Source organism: Ammospiza caudacuta, chromosome 1 (genome assembly GCF_027887145.1).
Source record: "Ammospiza caudacuta isolate bAmmCau1 chromosome 1, bAmmCau1.pri, whole genome shotgun sequence".
Classification (NCBI taxonomy): Eukaryota; Metazoa; Chordata; class Aves; order Passeriformes; family Passerellidae; genus Ammospiza; species Ammospiza caudacuta.
This window is the reverse complement of record NC_080593.1, coordinates 136,629,592-136,648,473: the sequence shown is the minus strand read 5'-3', so window position 1 is coordinate 136,648,473 and position 18,882 is coordinate 136,629,592. Positions and strand designations below refer to the sequence as shown.

The window sequence follows — 18,882 nt, the reverse complement described above, 5'->3', positions numbered from 1 at the left end:
GTCTACTTGATTGCCATGCAGAGTGAGTGAAATTAAATAGCAAGGGTAACTGCATCCTGCAGATCAGATAGAATTTAAAGGCTCTGGGAAAATGCATCTCAGCAAAGATTACAGCAAGTTTAATCCATTTTGGTACAGACAGCACACCATCACCTTTCTATTTAATTCACAGGTTCTCAATGTAGTCATTCCAGAAACTCAAGTCCTAGAAGTAGAAGTAGAAGGCTCTGAAATAAAAGGCCTAAGCAGAGGGAACATAAGTGCTAAGAAAAGTATTTTATTTTTTAAAACATTAATGTATTTTAAGTCAGGCCTAATAAATATATTAGATGCATTCTATCTGTTTACCATTTCAGGTAAACAGATAGAATGATTAGCTGAGAACAACTAAGGAAATGTATTAGCCTCTCCATAAAATGTACTTGGAACTGTTTTTAAACTGGGATTTTTTGTAAGGCCCAGCATTGGCCTTGTTATACTTCATCCAAATGTGATTGGAGTTTGTTGCCATGAGTGTTGTTTTGGTACATCCCTGGTGTTCCTACAGTAACCAAGGATTTCTGGAGACTCTGCAGAGGGTTGATACTGGGTTTGTTTCACTCATGTGCTGAGATTTTATACTTGTGGTAGGACATAGTTTCTCTAAGGTGCATCTACTGGGTGAATTGATGTGTTGTAACTAGTGGATAGCAAGCACTAATAAGCACAGTAATTTTCTTTTTCGAGGCTATTGAGGTAATGAAGTGCATTACTCACTAAGAACATGCTACCAGCAGGAGTTCTTTTTATTAACCTGGCTATGCACCACGTAGCAAATTGCCTCTTAATCTTTGTTTTGTTTTCTTTTCTTGCTATTAGGCAAATTAAAGAGGGAAAAAAATCTTTATAAAGGACTGGTAGAGTCTATTAAGTAATAGGACGTAGCTATGAAAATGGCAAACCACAAGCATGAAGTTCAGTTTGCCTGAACCACCCATGGTCATATGGAAGCTTGCAGTACTGGAATTCCTTTTTTTTTAGAAAATATTGAAAGCTGTTTCTGCAATTGAAAAAGCAAAAACAGGTGAGTATGCTTTCTGGGTGGGAATGATATTTTTAAAATAAGTTTAATATTTTATTAAAATGTATTTAATGCATTTTATATTTTATTTTTATATTTTGTTTGTAATAACTATATTCTGAAGGTGGCATATCAGATATAATGTTTTGTTCCTCTCTAAACATAACTGAGAATGTGTAAGATTTTGAGATGAAATCTAAAAGCATAGAAAGTCTCAGTTACCCAATGCAATTTTTTCCTGTCTGTGATCTTGACTATTTAGCCTCCAAATATGGATTATTATTATTTCATGCAGTATTTTGCATGGCAGGGCTCATGATCTTTGACTGGGGTTTCAGTGTACTGCCTTAGTATAAATAGTACATTGTAATCGCTTTGGTAATCTGGGAAGATGAAATACTCTTACAAATTCAACAGGGCTTAAAGGCTTTTAAAAGACACAGAGGAGAGAAGAGGTCGCAGAAGCTCTTTTTGTCCTTCCATTTCCTCTGATCTCTACTCTCAGGTGCTTTGTTTACCTTCTTCCACACTCTATCTTTTCCAGGACTTGATGCAACTTTGTCTCATACCTTGCAGCTTTGTGCTAGTTTCTTGTTAATAAGGCTTCTATTAGAGTGCAAATGAGGTGCTGAGTGCTCTTCTGCTCCCTTATTTCTTGCTGTGAAGAGACAGGGTAGTCTTAGCCCACCCTTCCAGAGGTTATTATTGCTCAGCAATTAGCTATTAATGAAAATTACCTGTTGCTCTGTTATATTATCAATAAAGATAGAGGGGAGAAAAAAAAAATTGGCAGACAGAGCCAATTTGTGTGCAGTTCTATCCAAGCCATTAGGAAACAGATATGAAATGTTTCAGTCTCTAGGCTGTAATTCAGTGCTTGGTACATCCTCCATTCTTGAGGGTTTCTTCTTTCAGACATAGTGTTCAGGTGGCTGAGACCAGTGCTGCATCTGTCTAGTCTTTATTAAAGTCCATCACCATGTACTAGAGTATTTAAAAAAAATGAGGATGTGCTGAGGGGGAAAGGAAAATTGTTGGTTTTTTATGTGGTTGTGTTTTTTTTTTTTTTTTTTTTTTTATGGACAGACAATTTCTATGGGAATTTTTAGGAGCAAATGCAGTATTGGTCAAAGGTTTTCATTCACTTAACAAGCAAGAAAAAAAAGAATTTACTCTTTTACAGGAAATTATAATAATGTGCTGTTCCAAACAGTAAAATTGCCTTCCTTCACTCTTCCTTACTCTATGTATCTGAGCTTGCACAGATGTATTTTAAAAAATTAAATGTCACAGTAACAGCAGATAAGGTGAAAACTTTTCTATTAACATTTCCATGAAATTTGATGAGTTCTGGATGCATATGATTTGTGAAAAAAAAACATATCCATGAACCTTATTTCATTATCTGTATTACTCAGGCATATGGCCATACTGATTATTTCTTCCAAATCAGCTGACTTTTGATTAAATTTTGACTCTTGAAAGATAATTAGCATAAAAAAATAATCTACACAAATTAATTGCCCTGGGACTCCCAGCAGGACTTTCACCCACAATCTGTGCCCATGGATCTTTGTTGTCCATCTCAGGTCAGGCTTTGGTCACTGCCTGGGCAATGTTTAGGTGTGTCTACCTCCAGTTCTGCCTCTGGTCCTGTCTCCCAGACAGACTTTGGACCTGTCTGGCAGCCTTGTCTCCAGCCCTGTCTCTGACCCTGTCTTTTTTCTCCTGACTGGACTCCCTGGATGGACTCTAAACCTGGTCCACCACTTGGCCTTGTAGATGGAGCCTGTTGCTAGGATCCTGCTGTGCTTGCTGTGCTCAGACCCTGTGAGGCTGACCCTTGTTGGTAAGAGCATGTTTGTGCTGGGGTTATCTTGGCTGTCCTCTCAGTGAACTCCTTACAGCAACCTGAAATACATCTGGGCAAAGTCTAAAATTCTAGTTAAGAAAATCCTACCAGTGATTTTGCCAGTCTTGGTTTCCATAACAATATAATAGAATCATAGAATTGTTTGATTTCCAATAGAACTTTAAAGATCATTTAGTCCATCCCATCTGCTTTGGACAGGGACATTGTCCGATAGATCAAGTTGCTCAGAGCCATGTCCAACCTGACCTTGAACAACTTCCAACAATGGGACATCCACAACTTCTCTGACAAGCCAGTGTCTTACCACTCTCATCACAAAAAATTTCATCCATATATCTAGTCTAAATCTGCCTTCTTTAAAATCATCACCCCCTGCAGAATTGCAAGAAAAATCACAATTCTCTTAGCCTTTCCTCATAGGAGAGATGCTCCACCTCTCTGATTATTTTTGTGGCTCTCTCCAGACCAGGTCAATGTCTCTCCTGTACTGAGGACTCCAGAGCTGGGTGCAGCACTTCTGGTGGAATCTCAGCAGGCTGGAGTAGACAAGGGTGAATCACCTTCCTTGACATGCTGGCCACACTTTTTTGACGCAGCCTGGGATACAGCTGGCTCTCAGTTCTGAGCATACACTGCCATCCCACGGCTAATTTTTCATTCACCCATGTATCTCCAAGTCCTTCTCTGCAGGTCTGCTCTCAATCTCTTCATCATGCAGGCTCTGCGGGTAGGGGTAATTAGTGTAACCCATGTGCAGAACACTGCACTTGGCCTTTTTGAGCTGCATGTGGTTTGTGTAGGCCCACCTCTCAAGCCTGTCCCTCTGGATGGTATCCATTCCCTCCAGTTTGTAGGCTGCACCACACAGTTTGGTGTTGCCCAAGGGGTAGTACTCCTTACTAATCTCTATTTGAGAAGTGTCCAAAAACATGGATTAAACAGTAACAGAGAAAAATCTTGGACAAATGGACTCTTAGCTGACTATCCTGGCTGTCCTAGCAGTCCTTGAAATGGCTTTGACTAATAAAACTAGCACTTTTCCAAATTACTCCCAGGTATGGAAATACCTAGAAATTAGCAATGACCAAACTCTTCAGGAAGTATATTTTATTGTTCTAGTTGGCCTCAGTGCTAGACAGTGGTTTGAGCATGTTTCATTTACTGCTATTTTTGTAGATCACATGTATCTATTTGACTCAAATTCTCAGCTTTTCTAGATGTGATAAAGGCAGTTGATTTCCCTAAAAATATTCTAGTGAGCAAATTTGAACACACAGACTCAATAAGGCAGTAACCTTGATAACGAATGGGGTCTTAATATACTTCCATGAACCTTAAGAAGCAATAAATTAAATTCTCTCAAATGCACATTTTAAAAATCATTCTCCCTTCAGCTCTGACAGTCATACAACAGATCTGGTTAATTTAGTTTCATACCAGTGCAATTACACCAGACTACGGCAGAATTTAGGGAGTAACTGTTTTGGCAGTACACTTTACCAAATATTTACTGTATTTTTAGAAACTGTTGCTCAAATTCGACTGACTAAGTATATCTGAATAGACATCTTACACTGTGTCAGAACACCTCTGAGAAAGCAATGTTTAATGTAAATATTTTTAATTTTCTTTTAACAGACAGATTTTGTTTCTACTAATAAGAAGCATACCCTTTTGTTTCATAAGCACATAATTATGTTAACCATGGTTACAAGATTTACTAGTGGAAATGTAAGCATTGAATAACATATTGTATGATGACAAAAAAGGAGATTCTTATCTAGGTTCTCATTTTTGACCTACCGATTCACATTGAAGTGACTAAGTTATTTATAACTTTTCCATTCTTTCTAGTCAGAGTTATTTTTAATTGCGTCTATTATTTTATAGAGGCATGTGCAGTAGCATTTTGCTTGATTATTTCCAGACACAAAGTCTGTCTTAGTAAAGAGAAGAAAGTATGTAGTTAATTTATCATCTCTATAAACTAACTCCATGTCAGGGAAAGATTTTTCTTTGTGTCATTAGGACAATCAAATAGAAGGCAAAAACAAGCAGGAGGATTTTTTACCCAGTTCTGTATTTAGTGTATCAGTTTTTTTCCACTCAAAGTGATCTCAAAATACAGAAACTTCATGATGCATAGCAATGGGCCATGTGAGAGTAAAGACTTGAAGATGACTGACTAGATAACAGCTTTCCATAAAAGGATCTGGTGGTCCTGGTGGACAACAAATTGAGTATGAATCCATACTGTGTTCTAGCAAGTAATGAGGGCTAACTGATTTAGAAAGAGCACCAGAGGTGCACAGCTAGAGTATGAGAGAGAAAAGAAGCAAGTTAAAGCAAAGGAAAATTTAATTCCATTTAGTTTTCATAATAAGGGGGCTCAAAGGTTGGACCAGTTTGCCCAGAGAAATTATGGAAATTCCATTATTGATGATATAGATTCACAATTATGCTGAAAAAAGTTTTGGGTGCCTTGATCTAACCTGGGATTTGGGTCTAACCTCCAAATATTTTCAGCAGGACTTTGGACCTCATTCCTTCTGGAGAAGCCTCCCAGCCTGAGCTGTTCTATCAAGGCCTATATTTTCCATAGTGACACAGAGAGTGTCTTCAAGGGCACACTCAGCAAGTTTGCAGATGACACCAAGCTGGGTGGTGTAATCTGCAGGACTAAAGGAGAGCCAAAAGTATGATCAGAAGTCTGGGGCACTTCTCCTAAGAGGAAAGGTTTGTCAGCCTGGGGAAGAGAAAGCTTCAGGGAGAACTTATTGGTAGCCTTTTAGTATTTGAAGGAGGCCTGTAAGAAAGATGTGGGCAAACATTTTAGGAGGGGTTATGACATTACAAGATTTAACATTTTTAAACATAGAGAGGGTAAATTTAGATTAGATATAAAGTAGAAATTTTTTACAGCATGACTGGTGGAACATTGGCACCTGTTAGGCAGAGGTGGCGGATGCCCCATCCCTGGAAACATTCAAGGCCAGCTGGGATGGGGCTTTGAGCAACCTGAGCCACTTACAGCTGTCCCTGCTTATTATATAGGGGTTGGACTTGTAATGATGACCTTTAAAAGTCCCTACCAACCCAAAGAATTCTATTATTCCATGAATTTATGAATCTCTGCTTCTGAAATGACTATAAACTATTCAAAGCTTATTGCTTTCTAGACTTCATTTTTATTTTCACAAAACAGTCACCTCGGCTTTTTACAAAGGTTGAATGACACTAGATTCTCCCCTGAAGGAATACTACTCTTTCATTTGTTTGTCTCTTCCCAGCAAGAGATAACACTAATCTTCTGATTGTGGAGACTAATGCTGATTTAATGGCATAGCTCAGGAAAAAAATGTGCAGGGTGAAAATTTCAAGTTGAAATGATGCGACAAACATTCCAGATATTCAGGGCAGCATTCTGGGACTTTCTTCTTTGCTAAGATATAGTAACAATTAGGCAGTAGCACTGCTAAAGTTTGCATGTAACTGTAATTGAGAAAATCCTTTTCCTCATTCCTGCAATTTAGGATGATGTACATAACTATCAAAATCATATAATAGATGAATGCCTCAGAAATGCTACCTAGAAATTGAAATAAAGCTCTTCAGATCCTTACAGGATGGACTTTTAAAGAACGGATATATGGCACACAGAAATGTTAAGTCAGGATGCCAGGTAGAATCTTCAAATTTTTAAATTACATTTACTCACTTAGCATCTTCTTTCCCATTTTTGAGTTCATGCTCTTGCTGTTGAGTTGTCTTAGCTGGTTCAGTTGAGTTTTCAGGTTTTGAAGGCTCAGGTGCCTTTGCTGATTCTGTATCTAGAAAAAAATGCTTTAATTTTAAAAACTGAATTTTTAAACAATTATAATAATAATTTTGAAGGAATCACAGTCTGTGTGACATTATTTCTTCAGTAGATAAGCACTAAGAGACACAACTTCTAGGACCTGACCTCTGAACAGTATCCTGCATAAATCTGTTTCAGTGCTAACTGTAACTGCATGTTTATGATAAGTTCACCTTTTAGAATATGTAATTTACTTGTGGTTTTTAGATAGATTCATCAGTAGACAGCTCAACAATGGTCAATTCAGAGCTCTTCTGTATTTTTGAGGTACAAGAAGTGATGCAGCAAGATAGAGGACAGATAGATCTGTCCAGAAATGCCTTGTGAAATACAGGAAAAAAGTGAAGATTAGCTAATCTTCTTACAAATAGAAATGCTAATAAAATTATCTGTGCTTCAGTGTTTGTACTGCATCAAACATGTTGCTTCAGCTGCCATGACAGTATTGTTCATTGCTGAGTAAATTATGATGGAAATATATAATTAAGGATGTGAATATGTTGTACTTTGTCTAGTCTATTTCTTCATTTCTGTTACTAGTAACTTTTTTGAAGTCATCTAAGTAGGAAATCTGTGGAGTTTGAAGCAAATGGCATGGTCTCTTGCCATTTGAGTGGCCTTAAGTGATGCTTTCTTATAACTCCTCCCATATCTTTTTTTAAACTTCCATGTCGAAAAAGAATTTGATAGATCTCACCAGTCTGACACTTTGCATAATGGAGAACCAAGCTCAGCCTTCATAAATACTTGAAGTAATATAATGATAGAGGAAAAAATTGGCAGCAAAACATGGCAACAAATAAATCAGGAGTGTTGTATTTGCTGTTGTATGTGCTGTATTTTAAGTTTGAGACAGCTCAAAGAAAATTAAATTTTGGATATTTTACATGGATCCTCTAAAGTTACTTTTCTGATAGTTAAACACCATATTTAGGGAGTAATTCCTTTAAAAGAAGTAAAAAATTCCAGCACTTGTTGCAGCTTCTGCTCCCTTTTTAATTCATGGTTTGTAGTATCCCAGTTCTCCCTGCCTTGGCTCCACAATCCAAAAAGCCAAGTACTCAATCAAGAGTGACAGCAAAGTTAATCTCAACATTTCTGTAGTCACCTCACTTTGGGATTTTTTTGTTATAGTAGTTACTCCTAGCTGTATAGTAGCAGTTTGAGTGCAGAACAGAAAAAGTGCTTTTGCTTTGCTATAGTTCAGGAAGGGAAGAATTTCTTCCGTAGAATTCCCAGCCAGCTCCACTGTCTTGCTCTAGCAGTCTGACCATTATCACATCTATGCTTCCCCTCCCATCTCTACTGGCTGGATATACATAAATGTAGAATGGCTAGCAGTTACTAATATAAAAAGCAAGAGTTTCCTGAGCTGCTTCTTTTGTCTGCTCAAAAGCACATTTTAGTTCAACTTAATAATCAACTGGCATGATCTTATTATATTTTGAATCCACAATATATTGTTTTATAGGGTGATTCACAAAACATTGACTCACTTTTATCTTCTTTTTTTGTCTGTGGAAGCAATATTTCCATCAGAACACTCATGCATAATGTCTATTTCATGTTAATTAAATATATATGGTAAAATACTTCCTTCTACTGTTAACTTCTTAGTGACTTATATAAAAATGTAGTAATTTTAAAAGACATTGTTGCTTAAAAACTACTATATGATTGCATAATGATAGTGTAGTACTAATTATAGTTGAGTTGCTATGTATGTAATACAGCTGTAAATGTTACCACTCATTTCTGATGTTTATTACTGGGATTAGTGTAAGCAATGCTGATTTAAAGAACATTTAATGTTGTTCTTTTTTGTTCCTTGAGTAATGAAAAATAATCCTGCAAATCTGATTGGCCTGAACTATCTTGACCTGTTTTCTAATACTTGGCAGAAACACAGAAGTGAATTAGTAATGGTAGACAAAAAGACAAAGATAAAGGAATACTTTATATTTCTTCTGTTGAATATATATTTGATGGTTACTTGAAAACTCTTTGTAGCTTGATGTTTGTGCTCTGTGCTGGTTTCAGCTGGGGTAGAGTTAATTTTCACCAGTGGCTGCTGCTGGATCTGGGCTGAGCACAGGGCTGATAATACAGAGATGGTTTTGTTATTTCTAGTCAGGGCTTGCACAGTGGTGAGGAGACTGAGGTTGCATGGAATCCTGTGAAAGACATGGATGGAACAGCTGACCCTAAGTGACCAAAGAGATATTCCAGGCCATAAGACACTTTAAATACTACTAACCACGCTCAGTACATAAACTGGAGGAAAGAAGTAGGAAGGAAGTTGTGAGTGATTGTACCTAACTTCCCAAGTAAGTGTTGCACACGACTGGAACCCTGCTTTCCTGGAGGTGGCTGTCAATGGGAATTGAATTAATTCCTTGGTTTGCTTTGCCTGTGTGCAGGGCCTTTGCCTTCCCTTATAAACTGATAAAATATCTAAACTCACAAGTTTTCTAGCTTTTATCCTTCTGATTCTCTCCCCAGTTCTGCTGGTCAGGGAGTTAGTAAGAGGCTGTATGGGGCTTGGTTGCTTGCTGGGGTTAAACTGCAATATGCCTGCATGATAACATTAATTTAATAAAATTAATTTAATGTACAATCAATGGTGCCAATTTTAATGGTTCATGGAAACACTTGAGGGTAGACAGCATTGTTTGAAACAGGAAAAGGTGTATAAAGACATGGTTAGAATCTGCTAGTAGGAGGCAGAGTGACTAATGTTTGAGTAATTTGTTCTTTTTAGCAGTGACGTATTATCTGCCTTAGAAACATAATTTTAAGCACTTAAAATCCATCATTTTTTTGACATTTCCTCTTTTTTGCAAAGTGTTAGACATTTCAAAATATGTTAGAAGTCTCAGATTGGCTTTTAAGCATTATTGCCTGCAAAGTAGCATAGAGAGCAGGTTCTCTTGGATAGCCAGAGTAAAGAGTGACTTGGCATTTGGCACAATGGAATGGAAACAAGAGAACCAGTCTACAAACTCCTGTGATGCTTGTGACATAGTTAGTCATTTTCCTGATTGCCCTTGCCTCACAGAGGTGTTCTTGAGCTATCCAAAACATCTAAAAATGGCTATAGGGTCACAAAGATCTCAAGAAAGAATAACAACACAGAAAACCTATGAATGAAGGAGAGAAAAGACTTCAGGCCTGACATTAAAAAATGCACACCTTTGTAATCTTCTTCTGATATGAAAAATTAGAGCAGTGAAATGGTGCTGCAAGCATGGCATTTCTTGAAGCAACATTTCTTGAACAAATGCTATGTACAGGGAAATAAAGTTCAGAAATCAACGGGTGAAATAAAAGATCAATAAGTAGATCCGTCTTAACCCTCAACTTCAGTGGCTAACAAGAGTATTATTTAAGTTTATTTTCTATGAAAGAAAGATTGTATGAAGAAGTTGAATTTGTTCCCCTAACATTTAGACATGTCACTCATGTGAAAAATGAAGATCTGAGAGGAGTTAAAAGACTTCACATCAGCAGGAGTGATTAAAGCTGATTAAACATATTTAAGTCCTTGGTAATCTTTGAAAAAATATTTTATTTTTTATATTATTTTATGGAAATAATAGCTGCTTGTTTTCTGATGCCAGTGATGAGCATAAAGGATAACGTGACAAGGAATAAGATTATTTCAAAATCTCTATAGATTGGCAGGTTTAGTCTATTGGGCTGCAGCTTATAAATTCACATCTTTCATTTGTATTTTTTGAAATAAAAACCATTTCTTTAAGTCTGGATTTCCTGGTGTTAAGGGACAGGTCTTGTCTTGCTGCTGAAGGGCAATTTAGGAGTCAAATTCATAACAAGCCAAACAAAGGTTTTAGCAAAATTTCATGTTTAATTCAAATCACCCTTCTCAGAGTTTTAACTCAGTTGTAGGCCATGCAGAGTTAGTTGGTACCTAATTAACCAGAATTAGCCAAGGTTTTACAGCATAGGATTTCGGTACCCTCAATAAATACATCTGATTTATTTCTATCTCCAGGAAGGGAGAGCAACCATATTCTGTATAACAGCTTGCAATCAAGCCTCTCCTCTTGGCTCTGGGCCTTATTTATTTGCGATAGGGTCAAATACAGGTTGGGATGGGTTTTTACCTCCTTTTTAAAAGATTCAACAATTGCAATATAAATTGTTGAATCTTTTAATATATACTATAGATATATACTGAAATAAAAGTCCTTCATTTTTTTCTGCATGGTTACTGTTTTGTTTAACTTCTAGGTTCATTCTATGATCCATGTGTAGGTCAGTTACATGCTCCACTCTAATTTCTCGGATTCCATAGGGTTTTGCTTTCTTTTCGGCACAATGGCCCAGAGGTTAGGAGGGCTATGGAACTTCCTCCCACTCCTCTCTAGTCTAGGATTTACACAGGTAGTTAGGCAGCTCTGCAAGAGTGGGAGAGATATGGGTTTGAACCCTCTTATTATGAAAGAGGCAGGGTATAACAGGTAGGCTAATATGTCAGAGGGGACAGCTGCCAAAGCTTCTGCTTTTTCTTGTCTTCTTAGTGTTAAAGCGACAGTTCCTCAAGTACCTGAACAGAAGAGGAAGTCCAGAGTGAATTGAAGTTCCTTTTGAGCACTCCTTCCTCTGTGGGGCTGCACTGCTTACTTGAGATACCTGCCAAAGCATCTAGGCTCTGAATATGCAATTCCAGCGTGTATAGAACTACCTACGGTAGTTTTACTTTAGCTTTCTCACTCAAGTCCTACCAAGGACAAAGCAATGCCAATATGCATTTTAGTAAAAGCTGAATAAATGTTACTGTGACTTTGGAAAACATCTTTGTGACACTTGTTTGTCACCCTTGAGCCAAGAATGACACAAGAAGAGACGACAAAAGCAAGAGGAGAAAAGAAGGGTTTATTACAAAAGATTCTTTGGTTTTTATAGAGTGATACGATACATTCGACTTGATTGGCTACTTAATAGAAAACATCTTTCTCAAAAACAGTCCTTGAGAGGAACAGAAAAACAAGATGGGACAACACCACGTGTAGATTATTTATACTAACAAGTTTATCACATTCCTACAATTCCCTAAAAATCCTCACAAGTCACTGTGAGAAATGATTGCCATTTCTCTCTCCCTGACTGGCTGGCATCTACACTTGTTGATTTAGTAGAAGATCAAAACCCTAAATACCTAAATATTGGAAACAGTCAAGTTTCTAGTAAGGAAAAAGTATAAAGATGAGGACAGACTTCAGATAAATACTAAAATGTAGTTGAAAAGAATTAAACTGGAATTATATGTCAGGAGAATGAAACAAATTATAAAACAGAGAATGATAATGCAGTCGGCAGCTAACAGGTGGAGGCTGGATATGTCCTTCTAAAGAGAGCACCAACAGAGCTATTGAACAGCAGTGGGTAAAACAAGGGAAGCATTTGTATAGCCAGTCAATTATGGGACATGATAAATATGCAAAGAAATTATAGCAATTGGATTCAATATCACGGAGAACCTGTAATTAGGTGAATCACACCTTGTTAAGTACACCAAAAAAATTCAGGCAACAAATTAAAAAAATTAATCCATTATGGAACAAACTGACTAAACAGAGAGAATTAATTACAGAGTGAAGTAATTATGCAAAGAATTAATCATAAAGCAAGTTAGTGATAGGGCAACTGAGGGGGCAGAAATAGGGCAATGAGTGTCCAACAAAGAAGCCAAAAGTACCAGGGGTTCCTGGCTAACCTAAGTGGCCAAGTTTTAATCAAGCACATTCCAATGGTACCTCCTGCTGGATTCTCATGTGTGCTGGAAACATTGTGGTGCTTTGTGAAGTACGTAGAGAAAGGAAAAAGGTAATGGCTGGTTTTGGTGATGAGAAAAGAAGGGGGTGAAGATAAGCTCTACTCAGTCTGTTGATTTGCATTTAGCGCTATGGAATTGCAAACTGATACTATGATTACGAGTTTTCTTGGTCTATTTTGTTTTGATTATACCAGAGAAAGTAACAAGAGGCCTTGGAAAGGCTTTTCTCTAACACATTTGAAGTTCTCCATTTAGCTGATCTGCCTTAACTAATGTTGTTTGGGCTCTGACTGTACTCCAAATTTGTACATACAGCTTAAATGCTTTCTCTAACGTCTCATCCTCTGCTTACCCACACAAATTCTCATTTTCTTCTTCCAGAAGGTTATCACACAATTTTGAGTTTGACACAAAGTTCACAAAATTTTGCAGAAATTTATCTGGACCCTCCTGTGAACTGCTTTAGATTAGCTTCCATTTTCTGTCCAGAGATAAAGAAGTTCCTTATTTGGCTCAGATGACAGGGACTTACATTCAGAGTGGTGAAAAGCATAAGCTTCTCCTGAGTGTGGTCCCTGTAAATTTTCTGGCTTGTGAAGCCATTGTCTATCTAATTAATTAATACTCTTCATGTCTTGTCGCAGCTGTTTGAAAATGAGATTTGAAGTACCTTCCAAAAGAATGGTAGATTTAAAAATATCCCCAAAACACAGGGACCCTAACTCAGTTATTAAAATTTCCTGAAGTAACTAATGGTGTAGTTGCTATTATACCATCACTTATATTTTAGAAGGGAAAAAAAGTAGTTGATTATGGCAAAATATATCTCAATTAGTTATATTTATCTGTAAAATTAGGTTAAGGTTTTACGGGAAACAAAAAGAATTTCTGTACTGATACTCCATTCTGTCATGAGGTAATATCTGTGACTTAATGTTGCTAAAAAAGCCAAATATCAAATTTGGTTTTTTCCATTGCTGCTACAGTTAATTCAGGTCAGACTTTGTTTTCTCTTAATTTCATGCTGCAGCCATTATATAACAAGACAATTGTGTTAAATGGACTTTGTTTAAAGTTTCATTACATGAGGAAACAAATTGTGACACTTGCTATGATTACACAAACACAAGTCAGGTTTATGAAAGTTTCCTTATAATCTCCTTCCAGTTGCTTCACTCAGTTATTTTTTATCACAAAAAACTGGAGATTCCTCAGTCTTTGCTTTGCTGCTTCAGTGAAATGAACATGAACATGAACTGCCCTCCTAAAGGAAAAGCATGAGGTGACAGGAAGACTGGGCTCTGTTTTTCTCCAGGAGTGGAGGATGGAAAAGGAAAGGGCTGCACCGCTCGTGCTGGGAGGGAGGGAGGGAGGGAGGAGGGGATGTGGCCCAGCAGTGTTTGGTGCTTCACCCATCCTGAGCCTTTATTTTGGTAGCAGGTGTAAGCAGTTATTCAGGGTCTGGTATGCACAAAACAGGCTTGGCTACTGGAGGTGGGGGAAGAGGGGGGCAGGACAGCCGTGGCCAGTGGCCTCTGTCTCCAGAAACCAACTGCTTAGGCAGAAAATTACCTCATTACTGCCCTGAGTTCTATGTTTCTGAGTACCAGTCCTGAATAGCTTCTGAAAGGGGATGCAAATATTTCTAACAGCATTGTTTTGTTTTGTTTTGTTTTTTGTGTTTTTTTTTTTTTAATTAAATTTTTGGACGTATTTTGCATTTGTTTTTATTTTTTTTCTTTTTTTTAAGTTTGGAATGGCTGTTCAGTGAAATATTTGAATGTCAGATAGTTAAAAGTCTGACTTATTTTTTCTTGTACATCTTGTATTTTCTGATATCTCTTTTGGTGAGAAGAGTGAGTAAAGAGACATTAAAAATATGTTTGTTTTTTTTTTTCTTAAGCCACTAAATACCTTTATTTTAAGATTTCTAAGGAGCCAAATTGCAGTAAGAGCACATAGAGCTTTCTAGACTAGCTGATCCGAGGGGCAAGCTCATGAAGGCACTGTGCGCTAGAAAGCTTGTTGCCTTTTGTTATTATTGGATACTGTTCCTATATTTGTTACAAATCATTGGCCTGGGGTCAATGACAATTCAGAGATCTTAATTTCCTCCACAAAGAAAAAATAAGAGCTCCTGCCAGAGCACTAGGAAAACAACAGTTTAATTTACAATCCTATAGAGAATACATATACTATGTCCACATAATCTTTGAAAACTCATAAATTACTGACCTTGTTGCTTTGGGTTAGGCTCTGCTTTATTATTGGCCTCTGGTTTCTGTGGTTCATTTGTTGTTTTATTTTCATCCTTAAAAAAATACACAAGATTAGAAGCTGTAGATTGTCATTGTTGAGGATGATAAGGGTAGTTTGACGTCTGCAACATTTTTGTAGGAATTTGATTAAGCTGCCACACACGGACCATTGTTCCTGGGTGTTCTGTGTGTTTCCATATGGATTTGCTGAAGGGCTTGTGATGGGTGCTGAAATCAAACACTGGAATCTTCACATCCTCGGTGCAAACCCATCTGCTTAGCTTAGAGATGCAGAGTTGTCTTGTTCAGTGCTGCCTCTCACAAGCCAAAGTGCATCTCTGGGCGCGTCACGATTCCGCCTGAGCCTCCCGTTGGGCTGACACACCCAGCATATTTTGACCTACCTTACCACAATGACACATCTCAATCTCTACAAAATACTGAGATGATATCAACTTTCACTGCAAAATATTAACTTCTTCCCACACTTGCTGACTTAGATCCATTGACCAAATCCTTGTGTACCTGTACCTTGACTCATCTCAGTTTTAACAGAGTGGCCTTTGGAGGAAGGAGTGAGATGTGCATGGGGAGTCCTAGGCCTCCACAATACTATGTAACAACATTGTTTTAATCAATCAACATTTGTTATCCCATGTAGAATGATTTTTCCTGGTGTGCAGCAGGCTTATTAATAGAAAAGGGTATTGGGTTGTATCAGCATATGGAAAAATTATTTGATATTAGGATCTTTCAGATCTTCATACACTTTTTTTTCTTTTCTTTTCCTAGATCAGTGACCTTCTTTTTGTTTGTGTTTCTGAGAATAAATTGGTTTGATTTTTTGTGGGTTTTTTTTTCCTATGAAAATATTTGTGTTTTCCTGCCTGTTTTTATTCGAAGAATCAGGCACTGAAGTTCTAATATACATATGTATAGAGAACTAAATTATAAATTTTATATACATATTTATAGGTAAGTATATTGTCATTCCAATCCTTGAGTATGCAAAGTCTGTGCATACTCAAGGCTTTTGCATGATGTTTTGTTGTAAAGGTTGTTTTCTTTGTTTCAGGCTCACTCCTAATAGTATAAGTGCATAAATTAGTGCATTAATCAGTATAGTAACCATTTATCAGATATTATGTACTTTCTTCTCTTTCTTCTTTACTCTTTAGATGGTATCTCCATGCAGGCAAGAAATGTCTTAATCCCTAATCCATCCATGTGCCTCCATTTTAGCAGAGTTTTGAACAGTGTAGGCTGATGATGATACAACCTGAATGTTGTGGTAATGTACGAAATTATTCTCACCAAAAAACTAATCCTTGTCTCCAGTGAAACCTAAATAGATCTGTTTTACTGGAGTACCTTGCCAAGTGAGGTATCAGTCTGCACGGGACTAACCTGTTGACATACAGGAGTTTTCTTCTTTCAAAACATTATTTTATTGACACAAGAATACTGAACTGTAAAAGCATGAACAATGCCTGTAGATCTGCGGTATATAAAGGTTATTGAACATAGATATTTTTGCCATTTTTTTGTGGATGACAGTATGGATATGCCAACTTACTTAAAATTAACTTTACAATGGAGAGGTTTTGACTGTTTCAATAGGCGTGAATGATTAATAGCGTGAATGATTAATATCAGACTGATATTAAAGAACTTTTGTCACTTCCATAATTATTTGGTGAAGCCATAAATTGTTGTCATTTTGTCTTGTAAAGTTTTGATTATGTCAAGTTGGAAAAAGCAAAAATGTTTTTTTGGAAATTATAGGGAAAAGACAAAGTTCAAAGGCAATGAAAGAAAAAGTACTAATCATTTTGCTCCTGTTTAAAATGTTTCATAATTAAATAGAAAACAATGAATTAACTTTTATGGTGGAGAAATAGTTTATAAAAATATAGACTGTAGACTAAAATGACAGACTTAATTTTTCCTAGAGGATTTACATTATCAAAAACAAGATGAAAAAAGGATTTCTTTAAAAAGCTACTAAATTACTTTGTCTTTCCAGTGTTTATAAGGAAGCAGGCTGATATATACCTGCATGACATTCTAATATTCAGAAAGGACACACTGACATTTCCTGCCAGAAGGAAAGAAGATGCATGAAATATATCATCATATGTAAAGCAGCAGTACCTGTATCTCTAATTCTCCATTTGCAATGTTGATCACGACCTCTCATAAGCCTGTACTATTTCAGGTTATCCCTATTTGGAAAGCAGCGTTCAAAATGAGAAAATTGTATTTTCTTCATAAAGAAAAGATGGTAGGGTAGAGGAGAATAAATAAATTTATTTCATTTTTCTAAATAAAGATTGATACCATATTCAGTAAGTATATTTGAAATTCTAACCTTTGGTATTTACTTACATAAATACATTCTAAACAGAAAGATTCTATTAATGAGTCTGTAACAGACAAGAAAAACCATACCTGGCCTGTGGATGCCTTTGGTGGTGGAGGGGCACCTTCATCCTTGCAATCTGCTATCTCAGGTGCTAATTTTGGTCTAGAAAATACTGATTTTAGTTTTCTAAACATCTTGCCTCTTCAGGCCCCCTGAAGCCTCTATGACTCTTTTGCCATGAACAGGTTTATAGCGCGTGTTTTTTTGCCATCAGTAATCAAGCCAATTAGACAGTTAATCAGGTTTAGGTCTGATTAGTGCCTTAGAGAAATTTCTTGCACAGTCTATTTCACTGGCAGTTTTTTGGTCAACATTAGCAATTTTTCTTTTTATCTTGTAGAATAAGTTATTTGCAAATTATTTTTAATCTTAACAGTTAAACCATATACAGTTTTACTTTTCATGCAAGAAGTCAGAGGAGAGTGATTTTGTTTTCTTTTTAGAATAAACCAGTGTCTAATCTTTTATGTATTGGATATTAACCACTTAATTTATGTTTAGAGATAGGTTTTGAGTTGTTAGCATATCTGTAATTTAGCCAGGAAATGAAAATAATTAATTAATAAATAACCAAAAATACAATACCTGATGCCTCAAAAGATTCAATTTCTTTGCAGTCCTTTTAAGTGCATGACAATAAAAGGTCTTCTCCTGGGGATTGTTTTGGCAACTTTATACCTTGTCTCATTCTTCTTATTTGAAAACATGGAAAAAAAATCGTCTTTCATTTTCTAATGTGTTTACAGGCAATACGATTTTTGGTGTCTTAGAATTTTGATGAGAATAAGTGTTAGGTGAGTGAATGTCCTATAAATTAATAAAACATAGTTTATAACTGGGACATGGTATTGAGATTCTATAGGTTTTGGATCATCCTATATAATTCAGGTATGGTTTAGTTTATCAGTAAATTCAGTTTCAAGTATCTCTAATGCCATGTAGATTAAGCTCCTGCTGGCAAGGATCTTTACAAATTAATTGTCCCTTTTTATCCTTAATTTCACTTTATGTATTACTAGTCTAGGCCTTCACTTTGAGCTTTGAATTTGAGCTAACAGCTAATGATTTATGCTGATCATCAAGGCATCAAGAAGTACAGAAACCTACTCCTCTGATTTATCCTTTAAATGACATATTTAGCAATTTCCTTGAAGTATTGAAAATGTCCCTCCTTGGAGTTTATCATCTGGCAAGGATGGTTTTTAATCCTTATTCTAACATAGTAGTAACTGTAAGAATGAACCAATAATGTTTATTAGATTGCAAGTTTTTTCCTTCCAATGAAACTTATGAACAAACCTTGTAATAGTTGGCCAGACTTCAGTTTTGTAACTGGGAACCTCCCCCGGGCATGATTAATTCATAGGTGTCACATACAGCAAGGTCTCAGAACTTCCCCTTTTTATTTGCCTCTATGACCTGATTTACTTTAAAAGCTATGTAATTCTTGCTAATCTTTCACATTGTTTTTAAAATTAGTGTTTCAGTCAGTAAATTACAAATTAATATCTAAAGTATTTTCACTTATTTATGCAGGTCTGGACAATAGGTAGCTTCTTTTCTTCTGGATGTGAATTTTTACATTGCGCCATAGCAGAAGAATCTTA

General features: G+C 36.5%; 1 protein-coding gene across 1 annotated transcript in view; it reads right to left on the bottom strand.

Moving 5' to 3' along the window:
* Positions 1–17,409, bottom strand: part of CNGB3 (cyclic nucleotide gated channel subunit beta 3) — a 59,674-nt gene extending 42,265 nt beyond the window's left edge. Inside the window, exons 1-3 of the mRNA XM_058817888.1 lie at positions 17,302–17,409; positions 14,828–14,903; positions 6,652–6,763 (exon numbers count right to left, since the gene is read on the bottom strand). Of these exons, the coding sequence (XP_058673871.1) occupies positions 6,652–6,763; positions 14,828–14,903; positions 17,302–17,409 (296 nt within the window). The remainder of the gene's footprint in view (positions 1–6,651; positions 6,764–14,827; positions 14,904–17,301) is intronic.
* Between the last annotated feature and the right edge of the window lie 1,473 nt (positions 17,410–18,882).